The sequence below is a fragment of the Strix aluco genome, chromosome Z, assembly GCF_031877795.1.
Source record: "Strix aluco isolate bStrAlu1 chromosome Z, bStrAlu1.hap1, whole genome shotgun sequence".
Lineage (NCBI taxonomy): Eukaryota > Metazoa > Chordata > Aves > Strigiformes > Strigidae > Strix > Strix aluco.
Window position 1 is genome coordinate 17,712,596 of NC_133971.1, and position 26,041 is coordinate 17,738,636.

General features: G+C 38.8%; 1 protein-coding gene across 2 annotated transcripts in view; it reads left to right on the forward strand.

Annotated features, from left to right (window-relative positions):
* Positions 1 to 26,041, forward strand: part of NCBP1 (nuclear cap binding protein subunit 1) — a 31,837-nt gene that overhangs the window by 799 nt on the left and 4,997 nt on the right. For both annotated transcript variants that reach the window (XM_074812360.1, XM_074812361.1), the window contains 18 exons: positions 374 to 474; positions 1,734 to 1,890; positions 3,820 to 3,927; positions 4,453 to 4,574; positions 5,061 to 5,130; positions 6,733 to 6,948; positions 7,985 to 8,082; positions 9,421 to 9,484; positions 12,701 to 12,811; positions 14,058 to 14,122; positions 14,867 to 14,929; positions 16,144 to 16,218; positions 17,293 to 17,396; positions 18,248 to 18,370; positions 19,623 to 19,725; positions 21,062 to 21,155; positions 23,659 to 23,762; positions 24,483 to 24,597. In XM_074812360.1, the coding sequence (XP_074668461.1) occupies positions 374 to 474; positions 1,734 to 1,890; positions 3,820 to 3,927; positions 4,453 to 4,574; positions 5,061 to 5,130; positions 6,733 to 6,948; positions 7,985 to 8,082; positions 9,421 to 9,484; positions 12,701 to 12,811; positions 14,058 to 14,122; positions 14,867 to 14,929; positions 16,144 to 16,218; positions 17,293 to 17,396; positions 18,248 to 18,370; positions 19,623 to 19,725; positions 21,062 to 21,155; positions 23,659 to 23,762; positions 24,483 to 24,597 (1,893 nt within the window). The remainder of the gene's footprint in view (positions 1 to 373; positions 475 to 1,733; positions 1,891 to 3,819; positions 3,928 to 4,452; positions 4,575 to 5,060; positions 5,131 to 6,732; positions 6,949 to 7,984; positions 8,083 to 9,420; positions 9,485 to 12,700; positions 12,812 to 14,057; positions 14,123 to 14,866; positions 14,930 to 16,143; positions 16,219 to 17,292; positions 17,397 to 18,247; positions 18,371 to 19,622; positions 19,726 to 21,061; positions 21,156 to 23,658; positions 23,763 to 24,482; positions 24,598 to 26,041) is intronic.

The window sequence follows — 26,041 nt, forward strand, 5'->3', positions numbered from 1 at the left end:
GGGATAAAATGATAAGAACAAAAATGATGGTGCACTGAAAAAGAAGTGAAAGTCCTTTGTTTCCTGCTGGATCGTTAATCAAGGCTCAATCACCTTACCCTGAGGCAGCATTAGCTCCTGTATCGAAGGGGAGCACTGGATCTCCTTGTGGGGGAGGTGGGTGATCAGGAGCAGCTCTTCTGAGGAGTAGCTGCTCCTTCTTTCAGACAAGTGAGAGTGGTTCTTTACTGCTAACGGAACTGAATCGTTGCTCTGAAAAAGGAGATGACATAAGAGGGTGCTCTTACCCAACTTCCTCGTCTTCCACATGAGAGTCAGGGGCTGGTTCATATTGCCTGGTTGATGATCAAACTTTTTTTTTTTTAAATTTTAGAGTAATTCATCTTTGGAGAGCAACTTGGAGGGCCTAGCTGGTGTTTTGGAAGCTGATCTGCCAAATTACAAAAGCAAGATACTAAGAATACTATGTACTGTGTACGTATGCAGGAGGTCTGGGAATCTGGGAGGTGCTGTCTTCTCTGTGCATAAGTTTAAATGGTTAAAGTAGTTCAGATGCCAAGAATGGCTTTAGTTCCTGAGTGCTGTTACAGCATAGAGTTTGTTTTACTGCAGACAAAATAAATAGAGGAATAAGCTTGTTATGTACTAGGTATAATTCAGGGAAAATACCTCTTTTACATTACTTTGACTTGAAATGTGTACAGAGGCTCAAAACAGAAGAAACCTCAGAGCTGCACTTCAGTAACAATGAGAACACAGTGATGCTGGGCAATATCCTGTTTCCCAATGAAATCCTTAAGAGCACTGAAGCTATTGGCTGCTAACACTTATTTAAGCTTATTATTATCTGTGCTGTTTTCTCATTGCCTGATCCTCTTCTCTCTCAATGAGATGCTCCTGTCTTTGTAAGCCCATTCACTAGAGGAGGGAGCTGGGAACACGAGCTGAAAGCAGCCTCTCCAGTGGCTGACAGTTCTTCTTCCTCTCCCTAGCAAAGTGCAGGAGCAGACGTGCCCTGTCTCGGGATCACTGAGCGGTGTCTGAGGGAGAGATTGTGCACTGTAAGCGAAGTATGAAGAAGGGGTGTGGTGAGGAGGGAGTGTTCCAGCCCTAGCATGTGCTATGGTTTTGCAGATACTTAAATCTATTTTGTAGCAGTGTTTGTTAATGTAAGACAAATAGTACATTTTTTTTTTCCTATAGCAGTAAGACATTTCTGAAAGTATGGGGTTAACTTACACGCATACAAAAATGGCTGAGGAAAAATAATTCTTTACAGTAGGACCTGGCCTTCCCTATGCTGTGCTTAAAATCAGTTGGGATCAAAATTAATAGCATGAAATGTGTATGCCTTTTGTGTAATCTTGCTGATGCTGTATCAAAATTATTTCTAAATTATGAATTTAACTACTTACATCCTTGCATAAATTCTGTCACTTACATTATTTGGCCACCTCCCTGGAATGCTCAGTAATTAGGCATAAATAAAAAGCCAATACCTTAAATGTACTTGAAAGTGGCACCTACCTTTCTAAATTATGGCAGTTAAAAAAAAAAAGGTTGTCTGTAAATATTAATCATGGGATAGGACTGTAAGATCACACTAGCACTTTTTTCTTTCTTTCTCGTAAGACAAGTTTAATTTACAATAAGCGGATTGTAAGATGCTATGCGGTTGTCAATTGGCACATGATGAATAAACAACTAACACCATGTTTCTTTTCCTGTATCAGTGCACGTCTGTTACCAGAAAAACTTACTGTTTACACGACACTAGTTGGGTTGCTGAATGCCAGGAACTACAATTTTGGTGGGGAATTTGTAGAAGCCATGATTCGTCAGCTTAAAGAATGTCTGAAAGTCAATATGTATAATGAAGCTGTGCATTTAGTAAGTGGATTTTTGTTTGTTTTACATTCCTCCTCATCCTTTTGCTTTCCTTCTTTCATCTTTTTGTTGCAGAAGAGTTGGGCTATTCAGTGTGTATTACAGTCTCTTTTGGCATCAGCATGCAATGCACTGTAGATATACCAAGAGGAAATGTATGTTATGTGAAAAATATTTTCTTCCTCAGGGGAGAGAAATCATATTACAGTTGCAAAATTGACTTCCAACTCTATTTTCCCAGTGACAAATTAATTTGTAGTAAACAGAGGTGCTCCCCCCACACCTGTTCTACAGTCAAATGTGAAAGATAGATGAAAGTCATGCACTTTTATTGTGTTCAGAGCTGTATGATCTTTTTGTGGCTCCCATGCAAAAAAAAAAAAAAAAAAAAAAAGAGAAAAGAAAATGAGCAGTCTGCTTCTTAAAAACTACTTTTGATGGTAGTTATCAGGTCTGTGTTTTCATTCTGATAATATGGGATGAAGATCAAGCAGGCAGTTTTAAGTGCTGTCTGTCTTTGAAGCCATTTGCCCAGCTGTTGCTGCTTACAGATTTTGCATGCAAAAACCTATTAGGACATCAGTGTCTGATTCAGAAGCCCAGTGCCAAGCTCCCCAGCTTCTTTTGAAGCCCACTGGTGAAAATTAAGATTCTGGTATTTCAGTGTATTTTGCCAAGAGACTACTGTTCAACTGTGTGACATTTTTGCTAATAAAATCCTCCTCTGAATGTGTTGTCCCTTGGGTTCAGCTTCACCTTCTCTGGTCATGCTCATATACAAATGACTTGTGAGAGTAACAACTAAGGGAGTGGCAGTGGAAATCTTTCCTCAGCTTTGTCAAAGACTTTTCAGAGCAATGAATATCTGGAAAGTAACAGCTTGGTACTTTTTTCTGTTGCAGTTGTTCTTTGAGTACTGAACTGCCTGCTTAGCCAAAATTGCTTTCCCAAGACTTCTTCCCAGTGATCTGCCTTCAGATCAAAATACCTGTGTTGGTTTTCTTGTACTGCGGTTTGTGAATGAGCCCTTAAGAAAAAGTAGGCCTTTAAGAAAAAAATATGTGATATTTTAACTGCTAGAATTTCAGCCTATATTGTCTGTTAAGGTTGTGGTGATACTGGAAGAGCTTGAATCCTCCTAGGTCCTTGTTTAAGTCTGCAGGCAGGATACAAATCAGAAGAGAGTGGAGAGGGGGAAAAAAAAAGGGGCACTGCTCTGCCCCAGATGTTTTCTGCTTAAATTCTTATTTCTGTCAGTCTGGATTTCTTACTAGAGTGCAGCCAAATCAAGGATGTGTTCCTGCTGTGGAGACTTTTCTTCTGAGGCAGATAAGTCCCTTTGATTTCTAGGATGCCATCAGCCTGTCACATTTCTGAAACCCGAAAATGCCAGCAGTTTCTAGATAGGGTCTCTGTGTAACTATCTGTATTTATGAATAAATAATTATAGAAATTAATCATATATAGTGGCATACAGATTCAGCACTGCTATTTCCTGATGCACATCTGGACTCGAAGCAATGGATCAATCCATCTTCAGCTTCTAGGAAGTTTTTTTCCTTCCACTTTTGAAATTTTAGTGATCTGATACCATTTAGAATAGATAGAAGCACAAGCATTCTTTTTCTGTAATATCAGTTTGCATGTCTGTGAATGCATACTGGTGTTTCCCACCCTTTCTTAATTAGAAATATTATCCTTGCAGTGTTATTGCAGTGAAACAGATTACAGATGTCGTAACAAATGACATTAGGCAGCACTTATGGTACTTTTCCAGGGTTGTAAGGTGGGTCCGTACAGTATGCAGTATTTCTGCCTTCATAGTACTGAATGTGTATTGTACTTTTATTCATTATTTAAGTAATGTTTACTTGTTCATGTGCAGTCAGTTTAAAAAGTATTCATTTAAAACATTTCTTTGGTCTTTTTTAGGTTCGTTTTCTATCTGATCTTGTAAATTGTCACGTAATAGCTGCACCTTCAATGGTAGCTATGTTTGAGAACTTTGTGAGTGTGACACAGGAGGAAGATGTACCCCAAGTAAGCAAAAGATCTGTAGGCTCCTCTAGTGCTGTTTTCACAATTTTTCTGTACCATTGCTTCTGTACTTATGCTTAGAACAGGGAAGTTCTAGAGAGAGCAAACTAAATAGACTGTCATGTGCAGTTAGTTTCCTTAGCATGAGTAAAAGGAGCCCATGGCAATTAGAAAATACATACATACAGTAAGAAAGCATGGTCCTTTATAGTGAGGTCACTGGAGTGAATTAATTTTACTCTGGCAAGTGTGTAGTGCCTGACTTGTTCTGTTATATTGATAATCTGCAGAAGGACTGTGAAAGTGATACCATTTTTTAAGTCTGCTTGTCATGGTTGAAATTAAAAATGATACATTTCAAGCAAGAATGTATTTTTCGATGTCTTGCCAATCCAGTCTTTAACTGCTGGTCTTTACATCACCGCAAAATAGTAGATTTGCTGATGTTTCAATTTAAATTAAAATGTGGTACAAAATCTTTTGGCACGTACTCTTATACTTAGATTTCAGGATATTTCTTTCTTATAGGTTCGATGTGACTGGTATATGTTTGCATTCCTGTCATCTTTGCCTTGGGTTGGAAAGGAGCTATATGAGAAAAAGGATGCTGAAATAGATCGTCTCTTGTCTCAGACTGAAAGCTATTTGAAGTAAGTTGTAACCCATTAAAAACACTCTTATTGGTATCTATTCAAGTATGGATTAATAGCTTTGATTATTGCTCACTTAAAAGTATTCTGAAGTCTTAGGTCTGGGCTGTTCTGTGGGGGGAAAAAAAAACCCTGGAGAGATTTTTTGAATTTGAAAAGTTTTACTGTCTTGTCTAGTTCTAGGGTATCTTGAAGGTCTTGTTCTGTTCATGCTGGAGCAGCTGCAGTTTTAAGTGTGCTGTGAATACTGATAGGTTGTTGCTCTAGTGCTCTGCAGTGTGACTGCTTTCTGTCTAGGTGCTTCAGGTTAATGCTGTTGTCAAGATATGATAACAGACGTATTTTAAGTAATCACAAACCTGTTTTTTATATACTGTAGACTTCATCAGCTGAAGAGATCAAATAGTAGTATACTTGCAATAAGAAAAAAATTGCTGCCCTAAATTAGTCTTTTTAAAGATCAGCTTTTCTTTCCTGTGTAAACAGACGCCGCCAGAAGATTCATGTACCTATGCTGCAAGTTTGGACTGCTGATAAACCACATCCACAAGAAGAGGTGAGTGGACTTTACATTGCATTCTTTCAGAAAGTTTGAAGAGCAATTTTTTACTAAGGTGTTCTTTTATCATGAAATTGAAAGGCACCTCTAAAAGTATTAATGCTTTGAATGGTCTCCTGTTTGTTATTAATTCTAACAACTTCTACAAGAAGAATTACCTTCTAAGTCTTGGACCTAAATATCAGGTTGTATGGGATGAGTAGAGAGTGTTTTGTTGTTTGCTGACAGGCCCCTGAGGAAATGTTGTAAAGAGAGAAATGGTTGTAAATTGTAGTATTTGTTTTGGAATTGCAGGTATGGTCTTCGTGTTAAAAGGACCTTTGTGAGAAGCAGAATGTAATTCCTTACTTATCCCTTAATGTTCTCCCTCTGCAAGATGGAAATCTGTGTAGTGGCTTTGCTTTCTCAGATCTAGGAAATGCTAAACAAATACGTAGAAACTATATGCAGCAATTACCGTGCCATCTTTCACAATTAAGCCAGAAATACTGGAGGGGAGTGGTGGCATCTGGCTAGTTTGGGGTGGAATTTGCTTTTTCAGATATTCCTGGGGTTTTTTTCTTTCCCCTAAGTTTGAGGACCAACTGAGTTGGAAAGTGAGATCTAAATTCATCTGGGAAGTCTTGGAACATCGCTCTCTTACGTTTTGTTCACTGTTCTGATTAACTCACAGTCTTATAATTGTTTTGTTAATCATAATTTGGAGAGATAGGCTGGCTAATTATGAGTGACTTGTCAGTGTGAGTATTATGCCTGCCCAATATCTGAATTTCCTTATTTCGTTCAATAGAGGAGAGATTAGCAGAGTGCGTTTTAGACCATATGTTACCCAGAGTACCACAAACACGACTGTTCACTTCAGGTGCCAGTTGTTATTAAGTGTTTGTTCCCATTTTGTAGTGTGACAATTTCAGTATTCAAATTCAAAGCACTTCCATGTAAAGACATTTCTTGTACCACTCATAACTTGAAACTTGAGTTCTGTAAGGCCACAGGCCTCCAGAGTTCTTGGACTGCTTTTAGCAGGAGAGTAATTAAACAAAACAAGACTATTGCTAGTTGCACAGGTGTCTGTGCCATCTCTGGGAGAATGCTGGGACTCACAATTGTGTTGAAAACCATGGCAAAGGTATTTAATATTTGATAGTATTGTGTTTGTCTTGAATGTGCGGTAGCTGGTAGTTTTGATTGCTCTGGGAACAGCGTGGCAGTCCTACATAATGTCTTTCTAATTTTAATGACAGTTATTAAGTATGTTTTAATACCAGCAATGAGCAGTATCTGAAGTAATGTTCAGGGCTGTAGTTTTGTGGCAAATTCAAAGGATGGCCATCATGCTTAGACTCCTGGGCTGCCTTTTGGTTTTTAAAAACCTGCCAGGGATTAAATTTTACTGACACAATGTTGTGTGGAATTAGGAGCAAGCTCTGACATTTGGAGTTCTTAAATTATTTCTTGGTTTACTGAATCAGAATTTAAGAAATGGGTTTTTTTCCTGAATGGAATATGAAATCTAAGAAGTGCTTTTCTGATAGTTCCGGGCGCTGCCAGCTTTTAACAGATTCAGCACATCTGATGTTTCTCACCTTTTTCCTTCAGTATTTAGACTGCCTTTGGTCTCAGATTCAGAAGTTGAAAAAAGACCGTTGGCAAGAACGACACATTCTGAGGCCCTACTTAGCTTTTGACAGCATTCTTTGTGAAGCGCTGCAACACAATCTGCCTCCGTTCACTCCGCCACCTCACACCGAAGATTCAGTGTACCCGATGCCAAGGGTTATTTTTAGGATGTTTGACTACACAGATGACCCTGAGGTATGTGGTTGCTGTGGGGGATGGTGAGTGGATTTCACAGTTAGGTTCCTGGGCCAGTATTGGTCAAAATGCGATGTCCTCTCTCCCAGGATGGTGAGTGGTTTGGAGACCAGCAGCAGTTCTGCTTTGGTACTTCTGCAGAAATGAATTAAGTGACCAAGTAGAAAGCAAATCTGAGGAGCGGAATTTAGGGATTGAGATGCTGTGATGCTTTCATTTAGAATGACAGTGTTGATTGAATTCTCTAACATCTGTAGTAAAACTACATTCACAGTTAAGACTTTCCTTCCATAAAGTTTGGTGGTGAGTCTTTTTTCAGGCTAGGTATTTATTGTAATGTTTAAAGATTGTTGTTTACTCATCTGTTGAAATTTGTTGATGCGTATTGTGGAACAAAGGAGTGCTTAATTGGGGTGGGCAAAAGATCCATCTATCTCAGCAGTCTTCCTCCAGCACTGGTCAACAGCAGAGATAGAGACAAAAGTGTATAGTAGGAAGACAATATATACTGCTTTCCCCAAGTGCTTTTATACCTCCCTTTGCTTTAAGTCTGCTGCCTTTTACTTTCATTTATTGGCCTCTGTTTTTTGCAGTGAATGAGACCATAACTGTATATTCTTTCCACTCTATCCTGGCCATTCCTGGCTTTATTTCTTTATCATATTTCAGCTCAACTCTGATATTTTATTTTTTTTTCTTCCCCAGGCTGCATGGTGGTAGCCTGCCTGATGGCTCCACAGAGCAAAGGAAGAAGCAGATACTCAATGAACTTATAATCATGTTCTCTGATTTTGTTCCCATTTCGTTTTGTAATGAGTCCTAGTATTCATTTTCTTGTAAACATCTGTCTGAGGTTTCTGTGGAACTGTGTTGGGACTCTCAGTCCTGAAGGATACAGGGCAGCTGAGACCTGACTGTGTTTATGTGGAAGTTGGACTATTTTTTCCACCTGTAAATATATGTAGCATAGCTTTGCTACCTGTAGTACCACTGCATTAACAGTGATCTTTCATGAGTCTTAATTCTTTCTTACCAGGGCCCTGTCATGCCTGGCAGCCACTCTGTTGAACGATTTGTAATAGAAGAGAACCTTCACTGCATCATCAAATCCCACTGGAAAGAGAGAAAAACTTGGTAGGAAGAGCTTATCACTATGGGGTCCTGGCACTTTATGTGCTACCATGGCTTTGGTGTCATCAGGGATATGCACTGGTTACACAAGAGCTCAAGATTAAACGTTTCCTAGAGCATTTGATGAAACTTGATTTTCTACATTTAACTATATTAAAGCTGTTGCCTGGAACACTGTGGGTCTGTAATATCCAGATAATGGAAAGCCTGTATGATCTAGGGAAACAGTGGCTCCTTGGGAAGGGAATTCCTTGATAATGCAGGATGTGCTGCAAAAAATATGCAGACACACCTTATTCTTCATGGGAGCACTCTGTAGAGTGTGGTTGTGTTATGCTTCCTGGAATTTTGAAGCCGCTGATTTGTTGGGGCACAGTGAGCCTTGAGCTGGTTCATCTGCTGACTGCACACTGGTGTTCACGAACACCCTTCTGCTTTCTACTCCTTCTTACATTCTCTTTGGGATTACATGGCAGGGATAATTGACGTCGCTCTCGGGAGTCATTCCAGGGCCAGCAGATTTCATTAGTTTGAATTCAGCCCTGCCAGGAAGCAGTCAGGGCACTTCATTTCTACCTGAGCAGAATCTGATGTGGGTAATTGATAACCAAAATGGTTTGCCACAGGTAATTGGCTGTGTCATGCTTTCAAATGAAAGCCACCAAACTTTGTCTAATATGCAAAAATGGGCAGAAACAATGTTTTTGGTGATGGCATGTGATGAAGTTTTTTGGTTGCAGCTGTTTGATTCAGCAGAAACTAGAAATTCAGGGTTGTTACAGTTACTGGGGTAGTCTGTTAATTCTCAGAGGAAAGTAAAAGACTAGAGGGAAATACAAGATTTGCCAGAGAAGGAAGTAGCAGTTGTTTGCTTTGTAATAATGATAGGTGATAATGAACTGATTAAAAAATGAGCATTAAAAGGTGAAGAGTGTCTTATATAACCCATTAGCTTAATTGTGTTTTCAAGTCATTCTGAACATCTGGAGATTTTTTCCTTTTCATATATGTGTGCCAGAATTACAGATCACCATGACTAATTTATGCAAAACTATTTTGTGTAGCAGTATAGCGTTACAGTGATGTAACTACATGAAGATAAAATACATCAGTACATCAATACAAATTATAGTTTAGGGAATGCTGGTGTGTTCTTGTGCTTTTTATGTTTTAAGTGTTCTATGGATTGATGGACAGACTATGGAAGGGTTTGGGTGTGTTTGTGCTGCTTTTGTGTGAACACTTGCCCAAAATTAAGCATTTTCTGTAACTTTGCTACTTGATCTCTACATCACATTTGCTGTGTTATGTTCTGAACTAAATGTGTCTATGGTTTTGCAGTGCTGCACAGCTGTTGAGCTATCCAGGAAATAACAAGATCCCCTTGAACTACCACATAGTAGAGGTATGGATTTTATAGGTAACCTCTTTTGTAGCTCCATTACTTCGCAAGTAACATGTCCCAGTTAGTTCCATGATAGGTCCATTAAACTACCGCTTGATTTGGGAGTCAACCAAAAGCCTTGCTGAATTCAGCCAATGGCTTTTAAATGAGCAGGTTATGTGCAGTTGAGCATTAGTTTTATGCTTTTTGTCGTCGTTTTAACTCGGTGCATGGGAGCTTTGGTCGAGTACCAAAATTTCTTAGTGCACTAGTAATCTAGGTTGTGGCATTTCTCAAACTTTCAATGTTTTACACATGATGCTTCTAATGTATCACGCAGTCTAAGAGATGGTTACATTTGAGTCACTTTTAGTTTAGAAAAATTTGAATTAAAGTACAAGAGGAAATGGACACAAATTGAAATACAAGAAACTCCATTTAAACATAAGAAAAATCTTTTTTTTTACTGCAAAGGTGATTAAACACTGGAAGAGTTTGCCCAAAGAAGTTGTGGAGTCTCTATCCTTAGAGAATTACAAAATCTAATAAACAGGACACAGTCCTGAGCAACATGCTCTGGGTGACCCTGCCTTAAACAGGGGGCTTTTGAGTAGTTTATCTCCAGCCACACTTGGTCATTGTGCATGATTTTGTGATTCTAAATTATTTTTTTCTCTTCCTGAAAAGAACTTGGCAGTGAAACAGCAGTGTGTTTCCTCTAGTGCATACTCCATATTAGAGAATTTTAAATAACTAATGTGTATCAGAAGAGCAGCATAGGTTTTCTTTTGCTGCCCCCTTTCAAGGGTCTGTTTTCAAGATGCAGAGCTGTATAATACTTGGTTAATTTCCATCAAAAGTTGAAAGGGATTAAGAGATTTTAATAAGAATGGCAACTTGTCACATAAAGGCTGTATGAAGAAGTAACTATAAGTAGGAATTTCAGAGCTAATTATAACAAGGTAGAAGATTTATCTTAATAAAAGTGGGATTGAAAATTCCTGTTGGCACCGAAATGCCAAATATTCTGAATGCTGTAAAGTTGCAATACTTTTGGTCAGCTTGTTCTCTTTGTACTCTGAATTCAGAACAGAGGAATCTTAAAATTAACAATAATTTTCTGCCTTAACGTTGAAGTATCTTCATTGATCTTATCTTCAGTATCTTCACGTGCTGTATACAGCTGTGTGTTTTATGCTCAGCTGTACACTAACGCCAACAAATAGTTACTGCAATTCTGGACAAAATAAGTTACCTAAGGGGCCTGGAAGTCCTTTGATTCAGAAACCTGTAGGATGTGAAAATACCAAAGGTTTGCATAGATGAAATTACTGGAAAGGAGTGCATGGTTGGTGTACAAATTCTTTGACTATTACTGTAATAACTCCCTTTTTCTTGCAATATTGTGTTATTTTAGAATATTAACTTTGTAACTTGTCTATGACTGTTTACTTTTAATAAAGCTCCAGAGTTTTTAAGGCTTAGCATGCTTTTTTTAGGCTTCTGTTTGTTCTGCTTACTACTGCTCCGTTGTGAGGTCTCTCCTAATAGTCAAGTTGGTGATATGATGCTTTCAACAACAGTTTAACAGTTTAATCTGTGGAATTTCACTTTTTCAGTAAGTCACAGAGCTGTAGAAATAATACAGTCTAATGAATAAAGGAAAGTGTTGTTTCGTGTTCAGAACAGAAGTTAGGCAGAAGTAAATGTAGCCTGAAAGTAGTTGTCAGTACCTTCCCAAGTCTTCCTATCTTTGAGGTCCCTGAGGCTCCACAGCGTAGCTTGTCACGCCAAGCACAGAATGTTCTATGCTACCTGGCATCTGTGTGAAACACTGAAATGTAGTGCCTTTCTCTCAGTAGCTCCTTCTAGAAGTGTACATTGATATTTCTGGTAGCTGTGAACAGGGAGTGTCTGGGCAGCATCTCTGGCTTGGACTGCTATGCCCTGTTGTGCTCCTGCAGCCTTTGGTACAACTTACACTTCACAGAGTTCGAATGTTCAGATCCTTGGTCTCCTGATCTTTGTTGTGGCCTTATTTTTACAAAGTATGGTATGCCAGTTTCAAACACTTAATCTGAGTGTTTGGTAATGAACATGTGATGAATATCACAAATACTGTTTTATGCTGTATCTCAAACAGATAATGTCTGATCACACTGTTGTTATTTCCTGTCTTGAGGAAAGGAGTAGTTTTCTACCTAACAGGGTCCCCCCTACCCTTTTGTCTATCTGGCTTAACAGTATGTCCAAATTATACTGTCATGGAAAGGTTCTCCAGCTCCTTATAGTCATGCTTTCAAGTCCTTCCTTAGAATAAGAAGTTCTAGTGAATGTGTTTTCATGTGCTGTTTGTGGAGTCTATAAATGGCTGTTGATTTCTTAAACTAGTAAGACAATTTTCTAAAGCTTACTCATTTAAGGTTCAATTCTTCCATGTTTATTTAGAAGTTTAAAGTTAAAGAGGAAATTGACCAACCATAATGAATCAGTGTTTCCTCATTCCTTTGATGTAATTTAAATGTAGTTGAGAATGGCATGCAAAATAAACAGAAACGGAGAGATGTATGTGGTACAATGATGATCTTTTCGTAGCCCTCACAAGATTGACATGCTGTTATAGGCAAACTTGAAAATAAAAACATGAATGCTGACTGCAGGATTATTTTCAGTTTTCTTAGAAGGATCCTCTGCCAAGGGGTACTGAGTATGTATTTTTGTTGTATGAAATGCTGGTTGTAATTTTCAATTGAAAGTTGTGGCTTTATTTGTGTAAGTTTTTGTATAGGAGAAAAGAGGACACGATGGAAAAGTTACAGATGTAATTTTAATGCAAGTAGTCTTTTATACTAAACGCTTAGGCTTCATTTAATATGTTTATTTATTATTAACCAGGACCAGATTGATCTTAGATCGTGTGGTAGCACTGCAGTAGGTCATATTATAACTATGCCCATTTCTACAGTTACATGGTGTATTTGTTAGACGTAATAGATGTATAATGCTGGTGTTGGGTTAGTATGAAATGATAAGAGCAGTTAGAGCGGACTGTATTAGTATAGTGTAGGGTTACACCTACCTTTATAAGTTTCTTTTTCCTGGAACATGTGTTTGACAGAATAATATGGGCCTTCTTGGGTATATAATTGTTTAGGATTGATGGTCACGCCTGTGAAGCTGAGGGTTGTGCAGGCCGTGTCGGACTGTGCTCTGATTCTGTGCCTTCCTCTCCTACAGGTAATATTTGCAGAATTGTTTCAACTTCCATCTCCACCACACATTGAAGTCATGTACACAACACTCCTGATTGAACTGTGCAAACTTCAGCCTGGCTCTTTGCCACAAGTTGTATCCTTTCTGTGCTGCTGGAGAGCATTTATAAAATGCAGTCTTTATTTTGTTTGCTCTGTAGATGAGGGGATAGCAGTAAATACTAGCAGTATTAATATTTTACAGTAGCTGCATGAAACTGCCTGTAACACTTGTGTGAAAGAATGGCACAGCCCACTTAGCACAGGTCTAGATTTGCCAAGTGGGCAAGACTCCTCTGATTTCTGGACAGTGTTCTGGTACTTCCTCTGGCCCTCCCAAGAACTGCTGTCTTAGTGAGGGGTTAAAATACAATACTCCTCTCTGTCACTGCAGCCTGTTTAGGTCTGGACAATGTGTGGCATGGTCACAGACACTTTAAAGGCTGAGAAGGAAAGGAAGTGACAGACTTGATCTTTTGTTCTAACAACGGTGTGAATGCTCCTACTCTTTTTAGTAGGCTGTGTAGCAGAGGATTTAAAGGAACTTGCTTGAGTTCCCACTCAGTGCTCCCACTAGGAGCTTTCAGAAGGTCAATAATCATCTGTTAGCTCAGACAGGGTAGCTAAATGCAGAGGAAGGAGGCATGACTCCCAGCTAATTCTGGCTATTACACTGCCCCTACTTCACTGCCATTTTAGATTATGTTATATCATTGGTTTAGATCAAGCTATAGACTGAGAATGGAGGATGGTTAACAGATGTCTATCCACTGGTAATTTCATGCCCAAATTTTCATTCTGTTTCATGATAGTACTCACTGTTTGCAAATCACATGATCTCAATGATTAGAGCCAAGTCTATTTTTAGAATTGGACAGATGTCTGTGCAGAAAGTTTTTAATGTTAGTAGGGACACTGTAAGAAGAATAAAGGCCTTATTGGGTAAAGTCAGTATAGACATACTTTCTCAAGCCTTCAGTGATGATCAAAGATTGTTTGTGGATAAGCATCAAGAGCAGCCCATGAAGCTAAACTGATGAGATTACAGAAGTATTCTGTAAGGAGATTGGTGTCTGTTCATATCAGTGCAGTTTTGTTTGTTGCATGATGCAAATTCTGGCTTTCTATGGAAGAAGCCAACAGTCTCGTTGCAATAATAGAAGAAAACCAGACTGGAATTAGAGGGTAGAACTCACAATATGCTTCATTTTTTACTGTGATTTACCTGATTTTGGAATAGACCCGGGGAGTACAAAAAGTTGATGACATTCTATTAAAAAACTAAAGGGAGTAACATCAGACTTATCTAGTGTTTTCTGTAATCCTTAATAAAAAACTTACAGCTTGCACAAGCCACAGAAATGCTCTACATGCGTTTGGATACCATGAATACCACGTGTGTGGACAGGTAGGTGTGTTTTGGAGACAATGAAAAATATTCATCAATATCCAATGTACAGAAAAAATGGACACGATGGAAAGAGTAGTCAGAAGTCCTTGTTACAACTTCTTGATGCTGTTCAAAATGTTTCTGGGCTCTGGCTTTGATCAATCCAAAGAGAAGGTGGAGGAGTGACTGCTTGCCTCTCCTTCCCAGAAACACTACCCTGGAGGTCACAAGTCTAGATGTCTGTACAGGACAGTTAAGATTGGTGGCAGCTTTTCCATCTTAAAAGCTGTTCATAGTTGCATAGTACTTTGTTACCTAGTACTATGCCTGCTCCCTGCTGGTCTGGGAGGTGACTTGGAAGTGGAGTTAATGGCATATGTGCTGCCCAGAGGAGGAGAGTAGTGGTGATTTTGCCCTTTGAGTGAAGTCTGCATCGTCTAGAAGAGCTGTTAATTACTCATAAAAAAATGTGAAAGTTGCATATTCACGGTGAGCTTACATTTTAATTATTAGTTTAATAGGTCATCTCTTTGTATGAGACAACAGAACATGATAGACTGTCTATTTGTCCATAAAAGCTTCTTTCTGACTCTCTGAACTCAGTCTTCTGTATCTGTCAACATAAATGCCTGATTAATGCTGTAATAGCTTTAGAGTTTAGGCTTGCCTTTGAAAAGTAGAATGGATTTATAAGAAAATGTCAACTGGAAGTTTTCCTGCACTTCTGACATTTAATGGAGCTTTCTTTTTCTTTTAATAAAGATTTATTAACTGGTTTTCTCACCACTTGAGCAACTTTCAGTTCCGTTGGAGCTGGGAAGATTGGTAAGTTTCCCTCCTTTTGATTCGAACCTGATATTGCAAAAAACTAATTTCAGACTTATTCAGGAAGCATCACAGCATAGTGGCCCTGTTAATTGCTCTCCTCCAGCTTTTCAGAGATCTTTCTTAATTGTTCACCACCACTCAGTGGTAGATTATTTTGATAATCTCTTTAGTCACTGTATTGTCCCTGATGAACTTTGTGATAGATCTCAAGCCAGTATAAGCGTTCCCTAAACAGGGGAAGTAAAAATGTGATTTCTTTAATTTGTCCTGCACCCTCATTCAGTTGCTAGCAAATTTTCCAAAATGACTCCCCAATTTACATTTAATGGTTTGCCCTGACTCTTTGTATCCTGTATTCATTCTGTAATCTTGCTCTCTGTCCTACCCTAAACCTTTCATTATAACCTTTATCCATGAGACCTTGTGATCTGATCCATCAGAGCTGTCCCTACCATCTGTTCTTACCATGCCACATCTTGAACTTGCATCTCTAGCAGTAGCTCCTTGGACTCCATCAATGTCTAACCGCAGGCTTCCCTGAGCTCTCCATTCCAGGCACCCATGTAGCAAGAGAGATCATCCTGGGGTTAAGTCCTCACTACAGTAACTTCCACAGCCTGCTACCTTCATGCTTTCTGTAGCTCATCTGCCTAGGTGTCCTTTAGTTTCTTGTGTTGTCCTCATGTGGAGTTAGGTGCTTGATGGCTATCCTAGTATACATCCATGTTGACTGACCAGTTCCTTGGTGGCAGTGCTTCTGTGGGTCTCTCTCGCAAGTTGCCATTTTCTGCAAATCTCGCAAGTGACTGTATTTGAGATTTTTCTTTATCTGAAATGTGTTTGAAATCAGCCAGAAGTCCAAAAAAGTCCTGTGAGGGAGGAACAGATTATGAAATCAGGCAAGGTTCCTTTCCTAAGGAAAGGGAAAACCAGCTAACCATAAGCACAAATTATTTTTAATCTGGTGGGGGAAGGGAAGCTACTTGAAAATGCATCACACAGAGATGAGATTCCAAGAATGCTAATGGCCACTAAGGAAATAGTGATGAACTTACCTCATTGTCTTAAAGTTGCCTACACTGTAAAACTAAATGTGAAGCACTCCAGTTGTCCTTAGGCTGTGGTTGTTTTGTACCTTTTAGACAAAGTCAAAAAGAGACTAAAGCACAAATTCTTTTGCTAAAAGCTACCTCATTCTGTCCTTTGAATAGGTCAGATTGTCTTACTCAGGACCTTGAAAAGCCCAAACCCAAATTTGTGAGAGAGGTTTTGGAGAAATGCATGCGGTAAGTAAGATCTTTTGATAGTTGCATGCAAGGCAAAGTTTGATCTTTGCTTCTGCATACTGTCAGATTCCTTTTAACTTGACTCTTGTCTTAGGCATGTCTGTTCTTACAATTCAGTTTCAGTTAAGAGATGAGGCTTTGTATGATTTTAATCTGCTTTACCTGCTGTAGGACACTTAGGACACTACTTTAGAGAGGGAGAAACAGATGGAGCAGATAGTGGTGAGCTGTCTATCCAGGTGTGCACACCTGTAGTTACGAAAAGACATGCTTCACCATAGGCATGGAAAGAAATAGAGTTTAGGCAGTAGTCCTGGAAAGCATTCATCATTTGCAGAAATGAAGGGAACTGATCATTAGTTATACTAAAAACTGAGAATCTAATCTTGATTATTCTAGGTGCCTCTGATGTTCATTGACCTTAAAACACGCAAACAAAAACTCCAAATCCAACATGTACACAATCAGGGCTGGACTTAAAATTGTTGAGATAGAGAGGGATATAGGGGGGAGAGAGAGAGAGAGAGAAAAATATTCAAAAAGCCTGTGTTATTCAACATCCTACATGAAAACATTCATCCTTTTTTGGGTGAATTCAGTATAGGAAGTGTGAAAGTATTGTACTGCAAAACGAATGCAATTTTTCTGTGGCACTTCTATTTCACTGAAAACTCTCATAGCAGAATTAAGCCTTTGTGGGAGTTAAATAAGCTGGAAAGTAAAATGAAGACATCCAGTTTAATATCTTTCCTGCTTTGAATACCAACACCTTACTAGTTTTCTGCTTTTGCATAAAACATCCTACCAGGCAGCCTCTGATCTTTTCACAAGCTAAATGAGTTGTATGAAGATGAAACTCTAGCATCACAAAGTTCAAATAGAAAGCATCTACTAGTAAGTTTGGTTTACTTAGCTCTTACTGCCCAGCAGAAACTATCATTCTGTTGTATAAAACATCCTAATTTTTGCTCTGTGAAAGTTAAATACAAGAAAATTGTTAAAGCAGTCACTTTAGAATTAGATCTGGTGTTATTCCCATTTTAATTCTACTGCTGTAAAACTTGTTATTTCCAGACTCTCCTACCATCAGCGAATAATAGACATTGTTCCTACAAGTTTTTCAGTCCTCAGTCCTGCTAATCCAGTGTGCATTTACAAATATGGAGATGAAAGTAATAGTAAGTATTAAAGTTACTGAGGGGTCAAGTTGAAGCAAATAGTGTTTCAGAGCAAGGGAGCACACTAGATTGACTGCACTATCGGTTGTTTTCATAAAGAAGAATACAGCTGAAATAAGTATGTGTTATTTTCATATGAGTAAATATGCTTCACTTCATCAATTAATATATATTAAGCCTGAATCTCTAATATAATCCTCTTTGTTACTTTATGAAGAAAATCCAGATACATGAAATTACTCTTGCAGAGGTGGTTGTGGTGGTGTGCAGCATTGTTTGCCAGAAGTCTAAAATTGGAAAATTCATCTATTTCCCCTGTTTGGGAACAATGCTATGCAAAAGTCAGCATATAAAGTTATAAAGTGAGTTTATTTTTTGAACTTCATGAAACAGTAGAAGATTTTACCAGAGTACATGGTTTAGTGAAGCATGCAGAAGCAGAAGATGATGGTAAAGATTGAGGTAGAGAGATACCTTATTATTCCTTTTATTACTCAGTGTAAAGACAATCCTAAGCATAAAAGTGTCATCATCAAAGATACAGTGAGGAAAACCAAGGAAGCATTGTATATTGAGGCAACTGGTGGAAGCTGAAGTAGAGTTTTAGACAGGAGAGCGATTACCTGGCCTCAACTCTAAAGGTTCTACTGAAAGGTTTGAATTTAACATGAAGACCAGGAAACATGTTGACCAGTTTTATGGAGTAGCGATGTGGACAGTGATATTGGAAACAGCTAGTTTTAGGTATAGCTGGGAAGTGTACTTGTTTCTCTGAGAGAGGCAAACTGACATTAAAAATACTCACTTGCCTTCTATGTATTTTTGACCTGTTTGTTTTTGGTTTTGTTTAGGGTCTCTCCCTGGATATACTGTGGCACTCTGTTTAACAATTGCAATTAAAAATAAGGCCAGTAATGATGAAATCTTCAGCATTTTAAAAGATGTGCCTAATCCAAACCAGGATGATGATGATGGTAAGATATATTCTGTTAGGCTTTGGCAGGCTGTAATTTCTTTTGTGTATAGGCTGATCTGCCATCTTTTGTTGCTATGAGTGTGGTGATTAACAGAACTGTATGCTTTTCCTTCTGATAGTTGGTTTCAGTTTATCAGCAAATGGAAATAGCACACCGTTGCTAGTTGGTTTTGGTTTTGGGTTTTGTTTTGTTTTTTTTGCAAACATCTTACATGGAGAAACAGACCTGTTTTTCTTAACAGTGGTAACCGTTTTTCTTGTGATTATTGATGGAGGTAGTGTGAAAGAATTTAACATTTCCTTTGCTTCAGCAGCAGAGGGCAGTTCATGTTGTTATCCTCACCCCTGAGATTCAGTGCTTGTGCCCTGTGAGAGCTTCCCTCCCCTTGGTGCAGTCCCACCACAGATGAATCAGTCAGCCTGCTGGCTGTAGTCTTCCAAAGATACGAACTCATGGTGGGACTCCACTCACAATATTTTTAGTTTTGCAGCCACAGACAACGTTGATTCCTAAAGCCTGTGTGTTTTAGGGAGTGAGAAGGAGTGCGAGACAGAGAATTAAGAAGTGATCTTTACAATGGAGATGGCTTCAACATTTCTGTAATACTTGCAAGAGTTCTGTTATGCAAGCAGAAAGCAGCAACAGTCTGTTTTTTTGCCCTGGAATCCACTGTCATATTTACTGATTTGCTTTAGGCATCACCCACTGATGCGTCCTCTCCCTCCTGCCTGTCTTCAGCTGCAGGTAGCTGCAAGCTGCAGCTACAGGAGGGGACTTGGCACCGTTCACCCCTAATACCCATATTTGCCATGCACGCTTGCTGGCCCCTTCTCCCATGTCATAAATAGCCAGTCTCTGTATCCTGATCATCCTTACTTTCCCCTCTCCTCATCCACTCGCCCTTCTTTATGGTCTGCCAGGCCTTCAGCTGGATGCATAACTGTGCAGTTTTTTATGCTGTCTTTCTCTGCTGCTGCCCATCAGTGCTGTTACATATTGCTAGGGTAGCTGTGTCTCTGATAGCTTCTTCACTGACCTGGAATTCTTTCTGCATATTTTCTCAATGCCAAAATGGCAGCCTGAAGATCTGCACGTTTTGGAAAGTCTTTACTAGCTCCCCGCTCAGCCTTGCAAAACCCCATTGATGAAACTTTTTGTGAAATTAGTTAAAACCATAAGTTATCTCTACAGTTTTGAGTCAGTTATGTGCTTTACTTGAAGTACTTATAGTTTCAACCTTAACTTGCAGATGAAGGATTTACCTTCAATCCTCTGAAAATAGAAGTCTTTGTTCAGACTCTGCTCCATCTAGCTGCCAAGTCCTTCAGCCACTCCTTCAGTGCCCTGGCAAAGTAAGTGTAATATGTACATTATTTTGGAGCTTATGGAACTGTTCAATTCTGACAGTGAAATGCATGGTAGAAGAACTGGACTGCAAGCTTCAGCAATGTTTTAGGTGCTCCAGAGTGCACTATGATTAGAAGAACTAATGACACTGCTTAATGAAGGAATGGTAGTGTAAATCCTAGGTTATATATGTGAATGGAGTTAACAGAAATGTGTACATTACAGCCATGTGATGTAAATTGAGCAAATGAGACAGGTTTGGACCATTACTCCATTTTAGAATTACTCATTTGCTGATTATGGTGAGAAACAAGGGTTTCTCCTTCCATTTGAATGACTGGATAGCTCCCACCACAGTATCTTGTACTATGAATATGACTCTAGAACAGTTAACATCTATATAAAAAAGAAGAAAAAGAAAACATGAAACTTCAAAGCAGTCTGCTGTAAACTACTTCTATCTGCCAAAGCACAGTAAAATCCACTCTAAAATACTTTAGAGTGCATCCCTTAAAGATATGGTTTAGCTTCTAAAGAATTTACTGCACACTTCTTTTTTTTTTTAATTAGAAAAATGAGATAACTAATTTTTAATCCTGTGTGCTTTGGAGTTGCTCTTAAGTGGTCTTGATAGATGAAAGGTAGTCAGAGTCATCTTAAGGAGTTATTTTTCTATTTGTTTTTAAAGATATATAAAGCTGTAACAGAAGCATGCACGTGGGAGCTTTATAGAGGCAATGTTGATAGTAGTACAGATCAGTAGTACAAGAGGCAGGGTGATATGAATACTTAGAGCCATGGTGTCTTCACTGCACACCAACAGTGGCAGCCATGAGATCAGAAAGAGCCTCTTATGCTTTATGGTCATCTTACAATAAGCTGGGTTGTGAATGCTGTGTAGCAGTCAGCGTAACTCTGCTAAAATAGAGGCTTTTAGCAGCATTTCCTTCAAAAAGAGGCAGACTGGGTAATTGTCTAAAGTTATAGAAACACATATCACGAGGAAGGTCTAAGGCTCAAAAAGCAGCAAATTTTGCTCTAGCTGTGTGTAGATAAGCACATGAAGCATGGAAGTGTCTCCTGCTTTTAAGAGTATGAGAAATGTAGCCCAGCTTCGGGGAGTAGGTTCACCACTAAGATATAAGTTGATTTTAGGAGCTGTCATGTCTCTGTAGCCTATTTTAGCTCAGGATGGTTGTATTTTCTAGGGAATAATTGTTCAAGAATTGCTGCAGATAGTCACAGAATTTTCTTTTGACCAATCTAAACCAGTTGTCTTGTATCTGCTGCTCTTTTTACCTGATCTCAACGCCTCTACTCACTACTTATATCTATTAAAAGGTTTCATGAAGTCTTCAAAACGCTTGCTGAAAGTGATGAGGGGAAACTCCATGTTCTGAGGGTTGTGTATGAGGTTTGGAAGAATCATCCACAGGTAAGAGGTTGCAATGTCAAGTATCTTTGTGAGCTTCAACTTGCAGGTGTCATATTTAATAAACATTACAGTTTGCTTTATATCCTTTAAAAATAACTTGTCTATTGTCATGTTATTTGAAGGGAAGTTCAGATTGTATTTACTGTTGTTACTAATGCCTAAAATGAAGGCTGACGTAAAATATATGCCATCAGTGAGGCCACTTCTTCCTCAGAGTTCATTGTGGCAGGGCAGAGGCTGTCATTCTGCCTCAGATTCATAGTATGCTGTTTGTCATACAAGATAATAACTTTGGCTAATATCATGTTTCTGTTCAGAATTGGAAAACAGTGAGGATGTGTAAATTGCAATAAAATGTAGATTTCATATCAAAAGCAGGCCGCATTCTTAGAAAAGTGGAAACCTTGGAGTTTTTAGGGAAATTTTTTTCAATTGCTGGTGAAAGCCATACAGTTATTCCACAAAGCTCATGTTGGAGTCACTGTTGTGTGTGGGCAGAGGGAGTAGAGCTGCAGTCAGTGGCTGTTCAGAACAGATCAGTCTGACAGTGCCATGATTATGTTCATTCTTGAGCCAGAGGAAATAACACCCTAAAAGACCTATGAAAAGTGCCTCAGTTGTTTAAGCTGTTCAGTTTCTTCACAGCAGTTGTTTTCTCCCTCAGCTGTCATTCTTCTATAAATAGAAATCGATAAGCAACTCAAGCTGAATTTGCCTGCATTAATTATTTCACATATTCCTTACTGGTGTGTCTGTGTTGCACTTTATTGTGCTTGAAAGTGGACTGTACCTCACAGCTGCATAAGCCAGATTTTCAGAAGCAATGACACTGAGAACAAGGGGTAATCCTTGCATCAGCTACTGGACCTGTGGTCCATTCCCTTGGGGAAAAAACTTAAGCACCTAGAAGATACTTACGCAAAATGTCACCTCCCTTCTAAGTAGAGTAAAAACATCAAAAAAGCAGGATTTTTTTAATATTAAACTTCCTACCCAAATTACTGACCTTGAAAATGTGGCAATTAGTCTGACCTACTTTTTACTGCCATTTAATTGGATCAGAAAAAATTACATTACTGCAATCTTATATATCTGTATCCTCTTCCTCTTCATGTCTTTGTACTGCAGCATGACTGAACTGAGAGGGAGGTTTCAAACCCAGACTAAACAGTAATGTTGGATATTTATGAATAAATTAAGATCGCTTTAAAAAAAAACCAGGTGCAAAAGTTGTGAAGGTCTGCTGTTCTACTTGATCATGGAACTTAAATTTTCTTCTCTTGCATTTATTGCAGTTCAGTCTTTTGTTTCTGGTCGAGCACTTTTTTTTCCTGAGTCCGTAACCCTCCTGGCACACAGAAGAAATAGTGCCTGGAAAGCAGGACACTTGTCCAGAGTGTCTTCTTGGTGCTCACCCTAATCCCATGTCTATGGGAACATCCTTTGATTTGGTTCAGACTATTGACAGTATTCTCAAGGCATATAGTGCTAATGAGTGATCTGTCCTGCAGATGGTGATTTATCAGTAGGAATCAGTAGTTCCTGGACCTAAAAACAAGGTTCTTCATAAAGAGAAACTTTAAAATTGAAATTAAATATTTTCTCAAAATCCTAGGTCTGTGTTTCTTGGAAGATCAGGCTAAGTAATCAGAAATTCTTCCTGGCAATACAGAAAGACAAATAGAGCATAGAATGCTATCCTGGGACTTGAAAGTTGAGTGCTGAGTCCTCTGTATGATTCATTCAGTTATTTTAATTTTCCTTCCTTAAAAGGAGCTTTGTTACACTTCCTTATTTGACAATGGGTGGTTGTAAGGATAAATACAGTGCAGGCTGTGGTTCTTGGATACTGTGGCATTCAAGCACATGAGTAACTAAGATAAGCCTTTTTTCTGAACAGCTTGCAACTGCTTTAGTCAGTAACTCCTCTCTGCAGTTGCCTGCCAGATTGCTTGCAAACCCCCCCCAAGAATCATGGCAGTGCCTGTAGCAAGTAAGCACTTCCATTGACTACATGGCGCTGGCTCTGTTCTGAAATGAAGAGGTCCTGCAGAGAAGAGCTTACTGTCACGTTCGAAGACTGTTGCAGTTCAAGAAGAGTAGGCCAGGGATAGCTCTCGCATTGTGGTGATCTGAGAGGTATATATGCTCTGGCTTGAGCACTTGAATGTCAAATACTAGGACTTCTGTCTCTAAGGCCTCACTTCCAACTGTGACGCTTGTATTTTTTGCTTTTGCATGGAAGTATGTATGTTAACAAAAAGTGATACATCACTTTCACAAGAAGTAGAAAAAGGTTGTTAAACAAAATCAGAAAGCTTTTATGTAATTGACATAGGTATGTAATTTTAGCAGTTTTAGGCTAGACTGCCCAGCTTCCTAAAGTATTTGAAATTACCCAGTAATATCACTAACGTAGAGTTGCATCAAACCATCTCTGCTTTTATCTGAGGCTGGAATACTTTACACAGATTGTGTGTGCAATGTCTTTCACAAAATATAGATGATTGCTGTGCTTGTGGACAAGATGATTCGGACACAAATTGTTGACTGTGCTGCAGTAGCAAACTGGATCTTCTCTTCAGAGCTTGCACATGATTTTACTAGGTAACAAGAATTTGTCTTGGGTTGTTATTTGTCTCTGAATTACTATTTTAAGTAGCCAGTAAATAGTTTAATCTATGAAAACTGAGTAGTGGAAGAAAAAGGTACAATAAGTTTTTGTTCCTTCTACAAAATATGTACTTCAGCATTTTTCTAAGTTGGAGTATGAATGTTTACATGACAGTGCAAGAATGTTGCTAGCATGTCATTTTGCTAGTAGTCTCAAAGCCTGCCAAAGCAGAACACCACTTGAATTATTTCTAGATGAAGTCTGCTGTGTGTTATATAGCTGCTAGCTTAGTGTGGTCCTTGTCTTTGGTTGAGGTATGTAACTTGTACCACCACTGATAACATTGCTTATTGAGAACGGGAGAAGTGTTTGGTCTGAGAAGTCAATTTGATGTTGGTAGTCTTACAGTATGTGTATGAAATACAATGCTGGTTTGGAAGTGTACTGCAAAAAATAGGAAAGAAACAGTTGTAAAGCTTTCTTACATTACTATAGGTAATATACACATATATAGATTACGTATATAGACCTATAAAATATACATAGGTATACTTTCCTATATGCTGAGTGTTTGTTCACTCTACTAAGATGTCTTAGATGATACTAAGTTTTTTTTAATTCCCCCAGATACATTTTTCTGTAAGAAACTACATTTAATTTTCTACTCTGGAGTAGTGTTCAATGTAGTGTTTTGAGCTTTGTGTCTTTCCTAGGTTTTATATCTGGGAGATACTACATTCCACAATTCGTAAGATGAATAAGCATGTTCTGAAGATTCAGAAAGAACTGGAGGAGACTAAGGCAAGATTGGCCAGGCAGCACAAAAGAGTGAGTAATTTGTTTGTAATTTTTAATTATTTTAAGCTAAGTTATACAAACCTGCATGCTGTCAGGTGGATGCACAGTTGGTTTTGGGAAGGACTGAATAAATACTTTTATCAGGAAGCATGTCTGCAGCCATGTGGTCATCTGTAGCACTAAGACATCAACAACTGGATGCATCTTCTCAGTCTACCTTTCGAACAGTAGCTATAACCTAAGAATTCAGTAAAATCTTTAAGGGAGTTCATATGTATTTGCTGTATTCAAACACTCTCACAAGTTTCTCCTCCAATATGAGCATGTCTTCCACTTGCCTTCCAAGATGGATTCCAGTTACCTTATTAGATAATAATAAGAACAATTACAAATTATGTATAGTAAGTTCTGTTAAAGAATACTCTTGTGGCTTCCATGCAGAAGTGCACGGAAACAGCTATTTGCTATTGAAAAGTTGGCTGTTACTGTTCTTCTGATGGGTGCTGCTGGATTCTGACACTGGCATCTGTCACTTCCTTCTTCTAGCTTATTTTTCTGAATACCTTTGCATGATCTGGGTTACTATATACAACAAACTGATGAGCAAGCAGCCTTTTCTGTCCCATGTGTGACAGTAAAATGGGGTGAGACAGTGTCTTCTGTGGCAGCTGCAAAAGATGTGGCGCAAGGAAGCTTGGCTGAATGCAGTAGTCAGTCATGATAGAATGAAATCAGTTTATAAATATGTTGAGAATTTCAAAGAGCAAGAGAGAATTTATGTGTTTATATGTAGTCTGTGAGTATGATTACCTGCATAAAACCCTTAGCTAGCTCCAAAACTCTGGATAAAGTTAATGTCAGAATTTGACACATGACACAGAGGCTGCTGATGGTTTTTGAAGAAACCTGGACAATCCAGTCATTTTTCCAGAAGTTTCTGATGAGACATCACTAATACCTCACAGTTTGCCAGTGTCAGTTCACCCCAGCCCCTTCATCTTGTTTCCTTCACTCCCAGCAACAGCCCTCCTAGTTGCTTGCATCCTCAATCTGCATTGATCAGCAGTTAATAAATGCCCATGATTACTGAAGACCTAGATGCAGTCATTGATCTTATTCTGAGGCAAAGAGCTTCTCTGGCATCTCTAAACAAATATACCAGTGTTTTCATTTCTGTACTTGTCTCTTGCTGCAGCTCTTTATTCCTGAGTACTTTAAATGAGCATTGTGCCAGGAAGAAACATTTGTATGCAACAGTGAGTAGTTCTGCAGACTGTAGCTCTGCTGCATGACCATTCCTTTTAGAGGAAGTAAGCCATCAAGTTTTGATGTCCCCAGCATGAAGTGGATTGCCTTACTGTGGAGTGAGTCCAAGGCTTACATGCTTTCTCTTAGGTCTTATTGGTCCTTTAGCGTTTTGAGTTCAGGAAATCTCTGTAGATGGGGCCAAAGTAAGTTACTATAGAGAGAATAA